The following is a 19,360-nucleotide window of genomic DNA, read 5'->3' on the forward strand; positions in this document are numbered from 1 at the left end:
CACAAGTCGCATCAACATTAAGTCTGATCTTAAAACCTCTCATGGGGTGATTGAGAAAATTACCTTTGATCACATTGTTGCAGTTACTGCAATGGTGGCATGGACGTGTGCCAGTATGTTGGCTTGCGGTAGGTTCATTCTCGCTTTTTGAAAGTAGTTCTTTCAGGTTCATTGATCTAGTGTAGGCAAAGATCGGGGGATCTTTGAATAATACACCGAAATCAGGTTCAGACGACAAGATCCGCCAGTGTTTCAAAATGATCCTCTTGTATTCATGGCTGGAGGTAGAATACCTCGAGACTAGTACCATTCTTTCACTTTGGGTTTTCGGTTTGCTTTGTAGTGCTTCCTTGCGAGTGATAATCGTGGTACGGTCAATCGCTTCCTTCAAGATAGTTTCTGGGTAATCTCTCTCTTGAAATCTTGATGCCATTGATATGATCTGGTTGGTTCTAGTGTCAGGGTCTGACACGATTCTGGTAATCCTCAACATCTGACTGTAGGGGAGATGCCTTTTAAGAGAGTTCTGGTGAAAACTGCTAAAGAGCAGGGAGTTGTTACGATCAGTGCTCTTACGAAAAAGATCTGTCTGTATACCCTGAGGGGTGATTTTGATCAATACATCCAGGAATGCGATTTCGTTGTGGTTTAAGTTCCAGGTGAAGTCAATCCGGTCATCTTTTGAGTTGAGATCAGTCAGGGCTGATTCCAAGCTCTCCTCAGTGTCTTTCCAAATGAAAAGTAGGTTGTCTATGTAACGAGCGTAAAATTTCAAGTTGTCCGTCCATGTGTTGTTCTGGTAAATGTGGCTGTGCTCGAAATTCCCCATGTATAGGTTAGCATAGGTCGGCGCTGCGCAGTTGCCCATGGCCATCCCGGACCGTTGAAGGTACCATTTTTCTTCAAATTTGAAATAACTATGATATAGCGTATATATCATTAATTCCAGGATAAAAGGTTTCAAAGTGTCATCGATGTTGGATTGGAGTAAAGCTTGCTCTACAGCATCGATCCCACCGTCATGGGGGATTGAGGTGTATAAACTCCTTACATCCGCTGTGCACAAGATGAGTTTTTCATGTTCGAGAAAGTCAATGCTAGATAGTTTATTCAATAGTTCCGTGGTGTCCTTGATGTAGCTGGGTAGGTTCGAAACCATAGGTTGGAGGTAGCGGTCGATGAATTTGCCAGTAGGTTCATGTATGGAACCTCTGGTAGAAACAATTGGACGGAACGGAGGGTCCATGAGGTTTTTATGGATTTTAGGTAGCATGGTAATTGAAGGACTCCGAGGGTGTTCTGTGGTAAGATATTTTCTTGTCCTTTCATCAATTATTCCATCAGTGGTGGCTTTTTCAATGATCAGGAGGAGCTCACTTTTAAACTCGCTGGTAGGATTTCCTTCAAGGACTAGATATGTATCAGGGTCCGAGACATGCTCCCTGGTGCGTTGGTTGTATAGTTCAGTGTTCAGGATGACAAGGGCGCCTCCCTTGTCAGCTTTTAGACATTTGATCAAGTTTAGGAACAGTGGCTGGTTCTACGATGTTCTCAAAGACCTCCAACCTATGGTTTCGAACCTACCCAGCTACATCAAGGACACCACGGAACTATTGAATAAACTATCTAGCATTGACTTTCTCGAACATGAAAAACTCATCTTGTGCACAGCGGATGTAAGGAGTTTATACACCTCAATCCCCCATGACGGTGGGATCGATGCTGTAGAGCAAGCTTTACTCCAATCCAACATCGATGACACTTTGAAACCTTTTATCCTGGAATTAATTATATATACGCTATATCATAGTTATTTCAAATTTGAAGAAAATTGGTACCTTCAACGGTCCGGGATGGCCATGGGCAACTGCGCAGCGCCGACCTATGCTAACCTATACATGGGGAATTTCGAGCACAGCCACATTTACCAGAACAACACATGGACGGACAACTTGAAATTTTACGCTCGTTACATAGACGACCTACTTTTCATTTGGAAAGACACTGAGGAGAGCTTGGAATCAGCCCTGACTGATCTCAACTCAAAAGATGACCGGATTGACTTCACCTGGAACTTAAACCACAACGAAATCGCATTCCTGGATGTATTGATCAAAATCACCCCTCAGGGTATACAGACAGATCTTTTTCGTAAGAGCACTGATCGTAACAACTCCCTGCTCTTTAGCAGTTTTCACCAGAACTCTCTTAAAAGGCATCTCCCCTACAGTCAGATGTTGAGGATTACCAGAATCGTGTCAGACCCTGACACTAGAACCAACCAGATCATATCAATGGCATCAAGATTTCGAGAGAGAGATTACCCAGAAACTATCTTGAAGGAATCGATTGACCGTACCACGATTATCACTCGCAAGGAAGCACTACAAAGCAAACCGAAAACCCAAAGTGAAAGAATGGTACTAGTCTCGAGGTATTCTACCTCCAGCCATGAATACAAGAGGATCATTTTGAAACACTGGCGGATCTTGTCGTCTGAACCTGATTTCGGTGTATTATTCAAAGATCCCCCGATCTTTGCCTACACTAGATCAATGAACCTGAAAGAACTACTTTCAAAAAGCGAGAATGAACCTACCGCAAGCCAACATACTGGCACACGTCCATGCCACCATTGCAGTAACTGCAACAATGTGATCAAAGGTAATTTTCTCAATCACCCCATGAGAGGTTTTAAGATTAGACTTAATGTTGATGCGACTTGTGACTCAGCCAATCTGATCTACCTGTTAAAATGCCCTTGCGGCAAAACCTACGTGGGCAAAACCAGTCGAAAAATAAAAATCAGACTAAATGAACATAAGTCCAACATCCGAACAAAGAACACTAAATCCAACATCGCTATCCATTTCAACGAAGCCAACCACAGCGTGGCACAACTCAAATTCCTAGTGTTGGAAATTGTACAGAAGACAGAAGGGAGAGACAACAACAAAACGCTTCTACAGCGCGAAACATCATGGATGTACAGATTGCAATCCCAGAAACCGTTTGGTCTGAATGACCGTACTGAACTGAGTTGTTACCTTTAAATGCCCACCTGGGCATTTTTCGATGCACTTTACCCTGCATTTGTTGCATGCTTGCATAAACTGCACGATCCTTATTTCACTTTTCCCCTCACTTATACACCATTCCAAGATGGCTCACGTTTTGCACCCTTTTCATTATACCCCTTTTTTGTGTTTACCATCCCCATATCCACTTGTCTAAACCTCGCGCTCACTTCCTCACAAACAGCCGTTTGACTAGGAGCAGCCTACGCTCCACTTCATGTTTCTGAAGTAAGTTAGCTTTGGGCACTTTTCCCTGCTTATTCACACTTTCATGCTTCTATACACTTATCAATTTTTATGCTTCAACTGTGCATGCTCGTGTGAGCCGCTCTTTGACGTTTATTAAACCCACTTACACACCGCGTAAAGCACCCGTTTTCCTGTTGTCAAGCACGTTATCCCACAGGCACACGGCTCCGCCGTTATTAACTGCCCTTTAAACACGTTATCATCCGCTTGTTACCGACCGCTTAGGTTTTTGCTATTCCACGTCTGAATTCACTCGGGGACTTTCTCTTTTCAACCTCGCCATATACCTATCTTCACCATGGGCGCATGCGGTTGTTTTCACATCATTCACACTTATTTTTAAGTGCAGTTTGACTTATTTTTAAGTGCAGTTTGTCTTCTATGTTTTATCATGGTTATTTGATACATCATTTATTATGGTTTTTGTATATCCTTCATTCACAGAGCTCCTTGAAAAAGGACATCTGTCCGAAATGCATCGGAGCTTTTTTTGGAGCTTCTTTAACGCTTGATGCCAATATTTACAAGCCTTTCATATGAAGCTAATATGGAATACATTCATACAAATTTGAATTAAAAACTCTAAGTACTTTCTACAAGTTTGGATCTTTACTTTCTTTGGAACCTCCGTGTTGGGTCCATACAAGAGTGCCCGCCACAGGGATGCGCTTACACCCCAGTAGCGCACGCAACCCCAAAATCCCATTGGACGCATCCGAACAGTTGCGTCACCTGTAAGGTGCACCTTAAACTGATCAACCTCCACTTCACCTTTTAAAACCTCGATTTTTCAGCCTATTACTGTGCGCCACGCTCACATCACCTTTATCCAGATAAAGTTCACATTTTGGAGAGTCCTTGAATTTTAAGAACTCTTCAGTAAGTCTGCCCATGGAAGCATTAGTATTTCGTTGTAACCTAATCCAGTTCCAATAAAGTTTCTTAAGAATTGCCTTTGGAGGAGAAGATCTATTAGCCCAAGAATCGTTTAGGCCCAAATTGAATAGCAGGCTTCTAATGTCACTCAGCCATTTAATTTTGTGCCACCCTGACAAGGACATAATTTCTGTGAGGCCTTGCGCATATTTACACAGTTCAGGCACTCGCCACAATCGTGCCCATAGTAGGAGTGGACGTAGTCTTGCTAGATCTTCGATAGGGCGACGGCCTAAGTCAAGCATTAATGGGACCGTAGGGGTGCCCTGTGGAAGTGACATAATCGCCCTACAAAACTTCCTTTCGGATTTAGGCAATTCATTGGTAATGGATGAGCCCCAAAGCTCCGCCCCATACAGAGCAGAGCTAACCCCTTTAGCTTCATAAATGTCAAGAACAACTGCTATTGGTCTAATTACACAGGAGCGTTGCTCTTTAAGAATAGCTCCTGTGATCCTTTTGTGGGATAATAACATTTTATCCAGATGTGGAGACCATTGCATTTTATGAGATAGTCGGATGCCGAGGTAATCAAACACCTCTACTCTCTCCAAGGGTTCAGTATTCAGGATTGGAGGACGTGCTAATTTTTTGGGGGGATTCAACACAAGATATTTAGTCTTGCCTGTATTGATTACGAGGCCCCGTTTGGTACAGAAGGATTGGAAATTATTCAAAAGCCTTTGAAGGCCTATCGGGGATTTCGATATTAGAAGCGTATCATCCGCGAAGAGGAGGGTGGGTATACGTTCTCCAGCCAGGGATGGTTCATCTGAAGGATGTTCTAAGAGGTGCTCCACCACCCCGTTAATATAAAGAGAAAACAGGGTGGGAGCAAGGACACATCCCTGGCGGACCCCTCTCTCTACCGGGATACTGCTAGTTTTCTCCCCTCCTGGACCCCACCTAATCTGGGCAAAGCTATTTTCATGCAGCCTAACCAATAGTGTGAGTAAATAGTGTGGCAACCCCATATTGGCCAGGACTCTCCATAGTGTCTCCCTCGGTACAAGGTCAAAGGCAGTCTTTAAATCGATAAACGCGAGATAAAGACTGCCTTTGCCCAAGACCACAACCTTCCAGTACACCATCATGAGCCTAAATACTTGTTCGACTGTCCCAGTACCCACTCTAAATCCTGCCTGATAATCGGAAAGAATTTTATTTTCTTCTATCCAGTCCAGTATTCTAACCAGTAGAACCTTACCAACTACTTTTTGAGTAATATCCAACAAACTAATCGGCCTGTAGTTGGACGGCTCGTCTCTGGCACCTTTTTTAAAAATGGGGACCACCTCCGCCCCTTTCCATGACGAGGGGATCGGAGCACCCTTACAAATGGCAACAAGTAAGGATTAAATAAATGTACCCCACTTTGGGATATCTAGCCTCAAAAGATCGCCCGGGATACCATCCGGACCAGCGGCTTTTTGTGGCTTGATGGTACTTATGGCGTATTCCACCTCTTTGATTGTAAAGCCAAAATCGTCGGGGACAGTACTTCCAACTGATGAATTCGTTGTTGGAACCACGAACTTCCCTTCAATATCAGTGGCTGCCTCGATGGATGGCAAATCATCGTGTCGGGAGTATAGTTTTGAAAAGTGGTTGACCCACGCTTGGCTTGGGATGTTACATGAAATAAGATCTATATCCGGCCTATTTCTGGCTCTAATCGTGTCCCAGAAACATTTTGGGTCTTTTTTGAGACTAGCTTCCTTAAGAGTAGACCAGTACTCTTCTACCCATTCTTTTTTGGCGTGTGCCAGTGTAGTCTTATGTTTCTTCCTAGCAGTCTGTATCAAAGATTGGGATTTTCTTTTAACGGCCTCAATTAAAAGGGACTTTGCCCGTCTACATGCAGGGGTATACCAATCATGTTTCCCCTGGGTTTAGGATGGGACAAGTTCCTCCCTTCAGTGCCCTTAACCAAAAAGACCTCCCCTATGGACTTAACAGCTGCTTCAAAGATAGGTGTTGCCTTTTCGGTTATTAGAGCCGGATTGGTATTATCCATTTCTATTTGCGAAGCCATTAGTAGTAGGTCTATGGTGGAAATCTTAGTAGCGTCCACAACAATTTTGTTCCATTTTAGACGTCTTCCGCAGGAGGAAACAGTGGTTATATGAGGGCATTTAGATACGACTGCAGGATCATTACTAAGCCAGGGGTTTGTTAAGGATAGGGAGAGGGAGTTATGATCACTCTCAACAGTAGCTATCACTACCATGTCATGAACTGTAGGAGAGTAGGGTCTGCAATCCTATGATCACCCAGATTTTTGCTTTTTTGCTGCACTGGTTTACGACTTTCCCTGGCTGTGGGCCTGCTAATCAGACCCACAGCCTAGCTGTTCTCTCTATCCAAATTGTACTCAGGTACTGAATTGGCACTGGGCCCTCTCCAAGTCCCTGTACTCAGGGCTGAGGTGCACCCAGAAGTCTCCCAGGGGCTGAAGCATGTATTGTGCCACCCCTGGATTGACTAACTAAAACTGACACAACTGGCTGCACGACAGCTGGGGCAAGGTGGTGTACTCACCCTTTGCTTTAGATATAATATACCTATATCTAACCCTAAAATGGACACACAGATCTCCTATCAGTCACTCCTATGGCAGGCCTTAACAATCCTGAAGGCAGAGTGCTTGGAATCGTGTGAGATGGTGCTCTGGCATGAGCTGAGCCTGTCTGCGGCTTTCGGGATCTATCCCTTAGCCGTTTCCATGATATCGCATACCATATACTCTTAAGTGCATTATAATCCTCGCGGTTATGTGCCAACTCTGGTATCGCTTTATCAAAACATGTCGAGTAAGGTGTCATACGAATTGGAATACTAACCCCTCGCCAATTCTGGCGACGGGGTTAGCATTCCACCCTTCTAGAGGGACACGACATGCATGTAACCTATAACCCGGTTAAAAGTCAGACAGAGCCTTAGCATCCACAAAATGGATGCTGCCACCGAGACACAAGTCTGCCCTCCTGCTGCTGGGAGTCCTCCCAGAGCAGGAGATAAGGACAAAGGGTTTCCTGCCAGGGGCGGTGCCAGCACCGTCCCAGACAGGGTTTTGTGTATTGTAGGTAGGCAGGGCTTTAGAGGAAGGTGACTGCAAGTGGCACCCCGGTGCTCACTGTGCATAGGCCGGCTGAAACCAGTTCCAGGGGCACTCCAGCCCCTGGCCTGGGGAAAGCCCGCCAAGGAAGTGGGTGTAACCACCCCCCTCCTGGTCCCACCCATAGGGCAGGACCTAGTCGCGTGCCAGCCCCCTTTTACAGGATAAAGGTAGGAACTGGCCCCCTTCCAAATCAGATCATCTTTGAATCCTGAAACTACTTTCTGCGAAAGGAACTCAAGACTTCTTCCTAAGATTTCTCCCTTGTGACTAAGGAGTAGTCACCCTGCATCCGCAGGCACCATCTAAGAACACTGCGGTCTGCTGCAAGTCCTTCCTCCGGAATCCGACTGCCCAGCTCGACGAGAACCGGCTTCCCTGGCACCTCTGACCTCTACCCACCTCTACAGCCCAGCTGAGAACCGTGGGTGCGACGAGACCTCAAGGGACCGGCCATCTGCAAGACTGCACGACTTCTTTCCAGCAAGCCCGCCGAGTGAATTCCTGGTGAGTGCTTTGGGGTCCGAGAAGCCCCCACCCTGAGCAGCTCCAGCACCGAAGAGCAGCCCCCCAGCATCTCCACGATCTGCGTGGGGCCCTTCTGCTTTTTACTGCTCACCGCGTTGTTTGGCTACTAGCCCGCTGGCTTGTGGCCTTCCTGACGACGCCCGACGACATTTCTGCTGCTGGTCTGGTTGCTCCAGACTGGCCCTTGCTTCCCTCCATCGGAGAAGTACCCTGGACCCTCCTGGTCCACTCAAGACGCCATTTTAGGTCCACCGCGTGGGCCTTGCATTTGCCAAGACTTGTTGCCCAATCCTGGGTCCAGCGACGTCGACAGCAAGATCCTTCGTGGGACAGCTCGCACCTCCATCCTGGTCGCCGACAACGCCTCCTGGTCCGAGAGACTGCAGAGCCCAGCAGCGCCCACTCACCTGACTGCGGTGACTTCGCCCGGTGCCATCCTGGTGCCCACTTAATCACTGGCTAGTGATTCAAGAACTTGGTCCCCTCTGCTTTCAGGTTTTCTTCTTCCTTGATCCAGGCTTGGATCCATCGAACTTTTCTTCACTGGTCGCCTGCCAGCAACTTCTTCCTTCCAGGCTCCTGGTCCGGCAACGAGATCCCCAACGTCTTTTCAGACCTATGCAGCTGCAGCCCCTGGGCTAGGTAACTTCGGCACTTCGGTGTCCCAGCATAGCCTCACTATCCTAGGGTCAGGATCCACTGTCGTTTTCTTCCTACCAGGTCGGGTTCGCCCGTGAACACTAACTTTGCCTTTACTAGCCTCCATAGACTTTGTCCCGCATCCCGCGTGAGAGTGCACACTCTGCACCCGAGTCCCCTGGGTCTCCTAGTAGTAATCTAACGATTCCCTAGTCCAGTCCTAGCGATTCCAAAGCCTATTAGAACTGTTACTTACCTGCTAGTAATTCGCATTCCACTTTTAAAGTATATGGTTTTTCGTGCCCCTCGGGCATTTGTGTATAACGTGCTAACTAAAGTATTTTCGTAAGAGTTTTGTTGTGTGCCTAGCACCCTGTCCTCATAAAGAGTACAGGGTTGTTGTGATTCTAATAAATACACTGTTTATTTTCATAACACTTGTGTGGTGTCCTTTCACTGGGTGTTCAAGGGGTAATGTGATGGTAAAACAGCTGGCTTAACACGCCCTCTAGAGTCTTAGCCTTAGACCGCGCGTATCCATGCTACTAGGATAGCTGGTCTATAAGGTTGACTTACAACCAATCATCAATAAGGGTTGTTTGGACTGATATATAGTGATCACTAGAATAGTGAACACTGCACATCAGGCCAACTTCTCACATGAACCAAACCCCAAAGTTTTAGGTCCAGCAGAATATAATCAATCCTTGAGGAGTGATCTATTCTGTTGAACGTGTGTGCACCCATGCGGTCTGAGGCTGTGCGGCCATTAGTAGCTCTTAGACCAAATTCTAATGTCAGCGCATTAAGCTGTATTGCGCTGCGGGACCATCTTTTTATCGGGGGGATAGTAAGTGCAGGGATACCCCATTTGCTATCCTCATCACCCAAATCTAAGTTATCCTCTATAGGAAGTGGCTCATAGGTGCAATTAAAATCACCTGCTACCAGGGTATGGTCTGCTTCATCATGATCTCTAAGTTGTGTTTCCAAAACAGAGAGTACCATGGAAGTACACCCATTTTTAGTGCCTCTAGCATCAATCAATCAATCAGTGGCACTTATAGAGCGCGCTACATACCCGTAGGGTCTCAAGGCGCTGGGGGGGGGGGGGGTGTGCCGCTACTGCTCGAACAGCCAGGTCTTCAGCTTCTTCCTGAAGGAGAGGTGGTCTTGGGTCAGGCGCAGGTCGGTCGGGAGGGAGTTCCAGGTCTTGGCGGCCAGGTAGGAGAAGGACCTTCCTCCTGTCGTCGCTCTTCGGATGCGGGGGACGGCGGCGAGGGCGTGGTTGGCTGATCGGAGGTGGCGTTTCGGAGCGTAGAAGTTGACTCGACTGTTGAGGTAGCTCGGGCCTTGGTCGTGTAGGGCTTTGTGTGCGTGGGTGAGGAGGCGGAAGGTGATTCTTTTGTTGACGGGGAGCCAGTGAAGGTCTCTCAGATGTCCGGAGATGTGGCTGGTTCGTGGGATGTCGAGGATGAGTCTGGCTGAGGCGTTCTGGATCCGCTGGAGTCTCTTCTGGAGCTTGGCGGTTGTACCGGCGTAGAGGGCGTTGCCGTAGTCCAGTCGGCTGGTGACGAGGGCCTGGGTGACGGTCTTCCTTGTCTCGGTGGGGATCCACCAGAAGATCTTCCGTAGCATGCGTAGGATGTTGAAGCACGACGAGGAGACGTTGTTGACTTGCCTGGTCATGGAGAGGGAGGAGTCCAGGATGAAGCCCAGGTTTCGTGCATGGTCTGTCGGTTTGGGTGCGGTGCCCAGGGCGGGAGGCCACCAGGAGTCGTCCCAGGCGGAGGGTGAGGAGCCCAGGATGAGGACCTCCGTCTTGTCCGAGTTCAGCTTCAGGCGGCTGGTCGTCATCCACTCGGCTACCTCTTTCATCCCTTCGTGCAGGTTGGCTCTGGCGGCGGCGGGGTCGTGGGTCAGGGAGAGGATCAGCTGGGTGTCGTCGGCGTAGGAGATTATGCTGAGGTTGTGTTTGCGTACGATGGCCGCGAGGGGGCTCATGTAGACGTTGAAGAGGGTGGGGCTCAGAGATGATCCTTGGGGGACGCCGCAGATGACGTCGGAGGCCTCTGACTTGTACGGTGGTAGGCGGACTCTCTGTGTTCTTCCGTCGAGGAAGGAGATGATCCATTCCAGCGCCTTGTCCTGGATTCCGATGTTGCCGAGGCGTCGTACTAGGGTGCGGTGGCAGACTGTGTCGAATGCTGCGGAGAGGTCTAGGAGGATGAGGGCCGCTGTTTCTCCATTGTCCATCAGGGCTCGGATGTCATCGGTGGCGGCGATGAGGGCGGTCTCGGTGCTGTGGTTGGCTCGGAAGCCGGACTGTGAGGGGTCGAGGGATCCGTTCGTCTCGAGGAAGGCGGCCATCTGTTTGTTGACGGTCTTCTCGATGACTTTGGCTGGAAACGGGAGGAGCGAGATGGGGCGGTAATTCTTGAGGTCGGTGGGGTCCGCTGTTGGTTTCTTGAGTAGAGCGCTGCATATGCGCTAGCATAGATATTATATAAGGCAAGGGATAAGCCCATCCTAGGATTAGTTAATAAAACCCCTAGTATATCTGGGCTATTTACCTGCCTAGATGTTACACAGCAATTAAGGGAAATACTTATCCAAATAAGCAGTCCCCCAGAGGGACGTCCCTTCCCTTGCGTTGCTTTCAGGGCAGGAATGAAATGGGTTACAAAACCAACCCGATGTAGCGGTTCAGTGCTCCAAGTCTCCTGGAAGAGGCAGATTTTGTGTGCCTCTACCAAGTCGTTCCATTCAGGGAGGGCCAGTTTCCTATGGATACCTGCAAGGTTCCAACTAAGAATTTTAATTGGTTCCTTGTCAGGTGTAGTATTATGGTCACTAATTATATTAAGGGTTTGGGATTCCAGGCAATCGCTTGCCAGAATAGAAGGTATTTGCTCAGTATCTATGGTTCTGGACACATCTGCCTCAATCTCCTGAACCCCACTAAATAATGTTTCTTGTGCCAGGGAATTTTGCTGTTCAGGTTCCAGTATCGAAACCCCTATATTTGCAACCACTGTAGGTTCATTTCCCATTGTGCTGATGTAACAGCCCATATGTCAATCGACCCCCTCAAGTCCGCTCAAGCAACTAAATCGATTGGAACCATAGAATGGTAACGCCGGGCCTTGAGAAAATGGTCGAGCATTAAGATCATGGTATCTACCCCTCCGGGGAACCCTCGTCCAGGTATCATGGGGTTGTTTGAGATGCCTAGGGGTAGGGGGGAAGAAAAATGACACATGTAGGGTTTGAATTGTTGACTCGAGTGATCTATTCTTCCCTTGACATATATAGGAAACAGTCCCAGCATCCCGAAAGCTCACCAGAATACAGTCCCCTACTATGGATTTGTTTGTTTTACCCACCCAAGGGACCCTTCTCACCATAATGATTTCATTATTAAGGTGTGCCAGGAGGGGCCTGTTCACATTTAGCCACTTAATAACCCTGCTTTTCAGTGTGCAGAAGTTCTCAACTTCGCCCACTTTGAGCAGGGGAACACCGGCCATAACGACCATAAGGTCGTTTGCCTCTGGAGGGAGATTGGGTCTACGGGGCTTAGTGTAAGGCTTAACTGGGGGTGGAAAAGCAGTGCTACCTCTAGCTTGTATAGAAGGAGCTAAGCCTACAGAAGGAGGTGGTTTATTAGGGTTTTGTAGGGGAGCTGGAACTATATTAGCCATAAGGGATTGTATAGGATGAGCAACAGTGGTGATCGGGGGGGGTACTGGAATAACTGGCCTGTTAGAAGAGTTCATTGAGACCATGGGAGGAGAAGTGGTCTCAATAGGTCTAACCTGGGTACCCACCACCGATTTCATACTGTTTAATGTAGTCTCTAATATAGTAAGTCTAATTTCAACCTTTTTTATGCTCTCACAAATGGGCAATAATAGAGACCTGAGCAAGAATTCAAGATTTCCTAATGGGACGACAGAAAGAAGGGCATTGGTGGCATTATTTGCCGTAGCATCAACCATATCAATAGCAGTGGTTACCTTTTTTGAGGGTGTTAAATGTACATCTTCCACTGGCTTCTCAGTAGAGGGAGGCGCTTTTGTAAGCCTACCAAACTCAGAGTGGGGAATTTTTGTTTTAGTTATAGTTATTCCTTGGCCACCCCTTAACATCCTCCTACGTTTATTTGGCGGGGGCCCATATACCCCTTTAGCAGAGGTATGTTTGGTTTTAACGTTAGCTTTCCTAGCTTTAGTAGCCAGTGGAAGCTGGGAAATTAAATCTACAGTCACACTGCTTGGATTAGGGGAGGGGGCTAAGTTAGTGACTGTCTCAGTCAGGGTGTTACTACAGTCCCTCAAAAGGAGTGGGACATCATCTAAGACGGATGTTTCCTCACTTGGTAATATGGAGCTGTCTACAGAGGGCCTATTTTTCAAGTTTTCTATTGAGCGTCTACGCTCCGCCCTAAGCTTATCCAAGTTACTTTCCTTATCCCCTTCTCCCCCAGCCCAGGAAAAATAATTATCGAGGGTCTTGTTTTTTACCCCTCCCAGCCTCGTAGGAGTTCCCTTCCTAACTGGGGAGGGCATAACTAGCCGTAATGGGTACAGAACCTGGAATACTTTGCTTTAACAACACAATAAACCTGTGAGCAGGAGACGAACTAAAGAGGGTAGGGCCAGCCCAGCCTAATCCGGCCTATGACGGCCTTAGACGGTCCCGCCCTTGTCCCGGGCTTCTCCCGGCGCCCTCCCGCTCGCTCCCGCGAAGCGGTGGACCTAGTCTCCTTAAAACAACAAGTCCAGCAGTCTCATTGGATAACAGGCGGGTGGGCGTGGCCAGCGGGGAGAGCAGCCCAGGTGGAGCTGGTTGGGCGCGCAGGGACTCCTGGACGCTGGAGTCCCTGTCTTATGCTCGCAGCCCCGCCGACATAATCACCTGCCCCGCACTACTCTCGAGCTTTAACCTGGAGCCAGCAGCGTCACAAAGCACACAGCGCTGCGGGACCGGCGGAGCGGGTCCGGCGAAGCGCTACGTTGATTCCTCCCAGCAGGGACACGCAAACAGGCAGCAAGGACCAAGGACCAAAAAGGTGAGGGCACAGTTCGCCAAAAGGTTTCCCAAAGCAGCGAGGTCGGAGTCTGCCTTTCACTCGGGTGGCGGGGGGCGTGGCCAGCGGGGAGAGCAGCCCAGGTGGAGCTGGTTGGGCGCGCAGGGACTCCTGGACGCTGGAGTCCCTGTCTTATGCTCGCAGCCCCGCCGACACAATCACCTGCCCCGCACTACTCTTGAGCTTTAACCTGGAGCCAGCAGTGTCACAAAGCACACAGCGCTGCGGGACCCGCGGAGCGGGTCCGGCGAGGCGCTACGTTGATTCCTCCCAGCAGGGACACGCAAACAGGCAGCAAGGACCAAGGACCAAAAAGGTGAGGGCACAGTTCGCCAAAAGGTTTCCCAAAGCAGCGAGGTCGGAGCCGGCCTTTCACTCGGGTGGCGGGGGGCGTGGCCAGCGGGGAGAGCAGCCCAGGTGGAGCTGGTTGGGCGCGCAGGGACTCCTGGACGCTGGAGTCCCTGTCTTATGCTCGCAGCCCCGCCGACACAATCACCTGCCCCGCACTACTCTCGAGCTTTAACCTGGAGCCAGCAGCGTCACAAAGCACACAGCGCTGCGGGACCCGCGGAGCGGGTCCGGCGAGGCGCTACGTTGATTCCTCCCAGCAGGGACACGCAAACAGGCAGCAAGGACCAAGGACCAAAAAGGTGAGGGCACAGTTCGCCAAAAGGTTTCCCAAAGCAGCGAGGTCGGAGTCCGCCTTTCACTCGGGTGGCGGGGGGCGTGGCCAGCGGGGAGAGCAGCCCAGGTGGAGCTGGTTGGGCGCGCAGGGACTCCTGGACGCTGGAGTCCCTGTCTTATGCTCGCAGCCCCGCCGACACAATCACCTGCCCCGCACTACTCTCGAGCTTTAACCTGGAGCCAGCAGCGTCACAAAGCACACAGCGTTGCGGGACCCGCGGAGCGGGTCCGGCGAGGCGCTACGTTGATTCCTCCCAGCAGGGACACGCAAACAGGCAGCAAGGACCAAGGACCAAAAAGGTGAGGGCACAGTTCGCCAAAATATATAACTAACAAGCATTACACCAATCGTCAAAACCAATAGTTCTAGCTAAACACTTAACTCAAAGGCGAGACCTATTAGCTATGCCAATGCTTGGTTTACTTGCATCACATGTATCTAATAACCCAGAGATAGCCATGTTACGATGCAAAGCGCTCTTCCGCGTGCCACTCTTAATCAACCTCACAGGAGGAAATCCCCTACTTGCGCTATACTCTTGAACAACAAATCGGTCACATTTCTGGCGGATTCTGGTTCCCCGTTTACCTTGATTAATGTTAAGGATTTTGGTAGTTTGGGTGACATCGCTTTAGTGTCATCATCAATTCAGATGTTTGCTTATGGTGGAAAAAGGGTTGAAGTTTTGGGTAAGTTCAAAAACAAACTTGAATTCAAGGGTGAGTGCACGCCATGTGTAATTTACGTTGTCAAAGATGGTGCCAATTTGTTGGGATGGCACGAACAAGGTGAGCTGAACATTATACTGGACCCTAATCATCCTGACATGGTTCTGTCTAGGTATGAAGCCAAACAATATTACAGTTCATTAGCACTTCTTGAGTCTGTACATGTTGCGACGACTATGAATGGGTTCGTGCTTATCCGGAAGTGTTTAGCGACAATCTTGGCAAGCTTAAGGATTTCCAACATCGGATAGTTTTAAAAGACGGGGCGATACCCGTTGCTCACAAAGTTCGCAAAGTACCTTTGAGTAGGAGTGGTGAATTGAAAGGGGAATTAGATAGTTGTGTTCCTTGGGTGTCATCGAACCAATTGAAGGGTCAGAATGTTTAAGCCCCGTTGTTTTGGCATGAAAGGCTGATAAATCTCTTAGGATGTGTGTTGACTTACGCGATTTAAATGCATGTATCTGGATAGATCGCCAACCTCTCCCTAACATTAATGAGATGCTGTCTACCCTGGAAGGTGCCAAATACTTTACCACTCTGGATATATTCTCCGCCTACCATCAGATTGAATTAAGTAAAGATTCCAGACATCTCACTTCATTTGTAACTCCTGAAGGGGCGTTCCGCTATCTTAGGATACCATTCGGTTTGGCGTCGGCTTCTGCAGTGTTCCAACGTCTTATGGGCAGTCTATTTAAGGACACTGCAGGAGTCGCCTTCTTTCAGGATGATATCCTTATACATGGGAAGACGGTGCAGGAACATAATGATAGGGTAAGGAAGGTGTTGGATATTGTGAAGCTGTATGGTTTGACCTTAAGAAAGGGCAAATGTAAATTTTTCAGAGATGGTGTGGATTATCTAGGTCACCATATTTCAGCCAAAGGTGTAGAGCCTAAAATGAAACTTTTGGATGCCATCCGTAATGCGCCTGAACCAAAAAATAAAGATCAACTGCATTCCTTTCTAGGTCTAGTTGAATACTATGCGAAATTTGTTCCAAATTTTGCTGACAAGACCATTTGTTTACGTATTCTATTGAAAAAAAATGGCAAGTATGAATGGTCTGAACAGTGCGCGAATGATTTCAACTTGTTGAAGACTGTAATTGTTATGGCACGCCCTCTCAAATCCTTTGACTTGAATGATCAATGCATTGTTGTTACTGATGCCAGTAATGTTGGGCTGGGAGCTGTCTTGATGCAGAAGAGAGCTAACAATAGTGAAGAAATAACTGCTTTTGCTTCCAGAACACTGAGAGGTGCTGAGGACACTTATTCCACCATTGAAAAGGAGGCATTGGCTCTATGGTGGGGAGTACAATACTTCAGGAACTTTTTGTGGGGTAATCATGTAATTCTTAAAACTGACCATAAACCTTTAGTGGATCTTTTTACTACCAAGGGTGGTGGCAGGGCTACACCTCGCATTGCCAAATGGCAATACAGACTTGCCGAATTTAATTATCATTTGGAGTATGTTCCTGGTATAAAAAATAATCTTGCTGACTGCTTATCTAGGTTACCCCTTTCTCACACCAATCATGGGGAGGAACCTGATCAATTTGAATTGGTGTGTGCTGTGGGTTCTGTATTTGACACTGGTGCTGCTTTATCAGAAACTGATTGGAAGCGCGCCATTTCTGATGATGAGAATTTATGCAAGGTAATAGATTTTTTGTCTCAGGGTTGGCCTAATGACAAATACTTATCTCCTGAGTTAGTTCCCTTTAGAAGAGTTTGTGATGAACTGTCTTTAGTTAATGGTATTTTACGCCGAGGTAGTCTTCTTGTTGTTCCTACTTCACTTTGCAAATCTGTGCTTGACTTGGCTCATGTGGGCCATTTAGGTATTCGTGCCATGAAGCGGAGAGTACGTGAGGATTTTTGGTGGCCTGGTGTTGATCGGGCCATCGAGCATTGTGTTAGGGATTGTGGTGCATGTGTGCTTAGCGACAAAACTCAAGTCACTTGCCCATCTTCTGTCAATCCCATTTCTGTGAAGGAAATACCTTGGAACAAGTTAGCCTTTGATGTGGCTGGTCCATTCGATGATTTAGGCAATACTCCTAAGTATGCTTTAGTTCTGGTTGACTATATGTCAAAATGGCCTGAAGTGAAGTTTGTGGAGAGTATCAATTCTGCCACCATCATCAATTTTCTTATTGAAGTTTTTCTACGGGAGGGTTTCCCAGAGGAATTGCTATCTGATAATGGTACCCAATTAGTTTCTGGTGAGATGGAAAGTTATTTTAAAAGCCATGGGATCAAACATGTACTCACTTCTTTATATCATCCATGTAGCAATGGTTTGGTTGAGCGCCTGAATCGTGTTATTAAAGATCAGTTGCAACTTGCCTCCATAAACGGTCTTCATTGGAGACACATGATTTCTGACATGTTGTGGGCTATGAGAGTCACGCCTCATGTTAGCACAGGTATTTCACCTTTCACCTTGCTCAGAGGTAGAGTAGCTGGTTCCAAGCTCAATAAAGATTGGATGTTGAGAAAAGACATTGATGTTACCAAGATTGGGAGAGTTGCTGATGTTAGGAGTGCTGCTCAGGCAAAATATGCTCAGAAAAGTGTCAGAACGTCTCCAGTATGTCAGGGTGATTGGGTAAGAATTAGGAAACCTGTGTTTGTACGCAAAGGACAGGCCAAGTTCTCCCCTCCTGTACAAGTCAAAGAAGTGAAAGATCAGGTTGTTGTGCTTGACAATGGGAAAATTTGGAACAAGTCGTGCATTTCAATTGTACCCAAATGCAAGGTTGAGTTTGTTAAAAATAAATTTGGTTTGGATTCCCTTGATTCCTCCTGTGTTAGGAATCCAATTACTTCTGCAACCACCTCTACTTGCAGCTCTGGTTTTCTGCGCAGGCCGTCAAGATCTAAATCTATGCCAACCAAGTATCGTGACTTTATTGTATCTTAAAATTATTATCTTATCTGTACATTCTCCTTGGTTTTTTTTTTGTTTTTGTTTTTTCTTTTTCTTCTTTCTTCTCTTTTGTAATTTTAGTTATGTATGGGGGAAGGGTTGGTTTAAGGTATTTTAGCATTTTGTTAATTTTGTGTTAGGTTGCATTTTCTCCTTCAAATTTTGTTTGTTTTTGTTTGCCATGTAGGAAGGGGGATGTGTAAAGATGTTATCTTTACTTTTGTTCCGTGTGCCAGCGCGCACGGGACATTCCTTCTGTATTCTTTATTCTTTGCTGGAATGTTTACTTTTGTTTGGTCGGCAGTTGCTGCAGAGAGAGCTATCCACCGACATTATTAAAGAAGAGCTCTACTCCTACTTGGTGTCGTCTTCTTTTCACTGGGGTTCCTGTGAAGACTACCAGACAATCGTGCAGATCCCAAATGGCAAGTAGTGTAACAAACCAGACCAAGAATAGCGCTAAAACAGCCTGCAGTTGAGCCAGAACTTTATGAGCTGTGCGCCTTGATCTATGATATGCCTATCCTCCACCAGTCCCAAGTCAGCACCAACTCGGGATGTATAGTTGCCCACAACAACAGGACAAGCTGGACGCATCACACACATACACGAGCCACTGAGCTGCTACAGTATGGGGTACATTGTTATATACATGTCAACACTCCCAGTTTAAGCATAAGACTCACTGTTTTAAGTGGGAAAAAAGTGTACCAGGTTAGTCTTTTTCAAAACACGTAATCCACCCAATGCAAGGTGATGCACTGAAACAATAATTACCACGAACCTTCCTCTAACTCTCCCCTTTGGTTATTCAGAAGTGCAGCCTTCACAAAGCGTTACATCACTCTTCAAATACTCAGTCGCAATCCTGGAAACCTATGACGTCACAGTCCACACAGCAAGACGTTAAACTGCAAATCAACATACCCCAACCCCCTAAAGAGCAAAGCAGCATATTATGCCTACTGCCACACAGAGAACTGCCACTCTCGGGCACGGCAAACACCAGTAATCACTTCTGCAGTTGCCACCACCCGCGGTATGTAGCCCACTACTACCCGCTTCACCCAGTGCAGCCCAGAGCTTCCTTACTTGTTTGTTCGCTTCATCAAAGAAGACACTGTTGATAGCAGATGCCTTCTCAAAGTGTACCGGCCGCGGGCACAGCTCGAGGTAGTAGTCGCCACCCATGCCCGCAGCCTCTGGAGTTGCCTCCGGGTAAAGCATAACGGCGCGTGCCCCGGGTCACCTGCAGGGGCTGGTGTTGGCACTGGCAGGGAGGTGACAGTACCACCTTCCGCGTCTATCCTTCTTCTACGTCTATGCCTAGGCACTGAATGAAGCATGTGACGTTTTGGTCCCTCC

At 47.7% G+C, this 19,360-nt stretch overlaps 1 protein-coding gene across 1 annotated transcript in view; it reads right to left on the reverse strand.

The window, feature by feature from the left end:
- Positions 1–19,340, reverse strand: part of RMC1 (regulator of MON1-CCZ1) — a 266,564-nt gene extending 247,224 nt beyond the window's left edge. The window contains exon 1 of the mRNA XM_078687420.1: positions 19,088–19,340. Coding sequence (XP_078543546.1) covers positions 19,088–19,222 — 135 coding nt within the window. The 5' untranslated portion in view covers positions 19,223–19,340. The remainder of the gene's footprint in view (positions 1–19,087) is intronic.
- Positions 19,341–19,360: the final 20 nt, after the last annotated feature.

The sequence above is a fragment of the Lissotriton helveticus genome, chromosome 4_1 (assembly GCF_964261635.1).
Source record: "Lissotriton helveticus chromosome 4_1, aLisHel1.1, whole genome shotgun sequence".
NCBI classification, from domain to species: domain Eukaryota; kingdom Metazoa; phylum Chordata; class Amphibia; order Caudata; family Salamandridae; genus Lissotriton; species Lissotriton helveticus.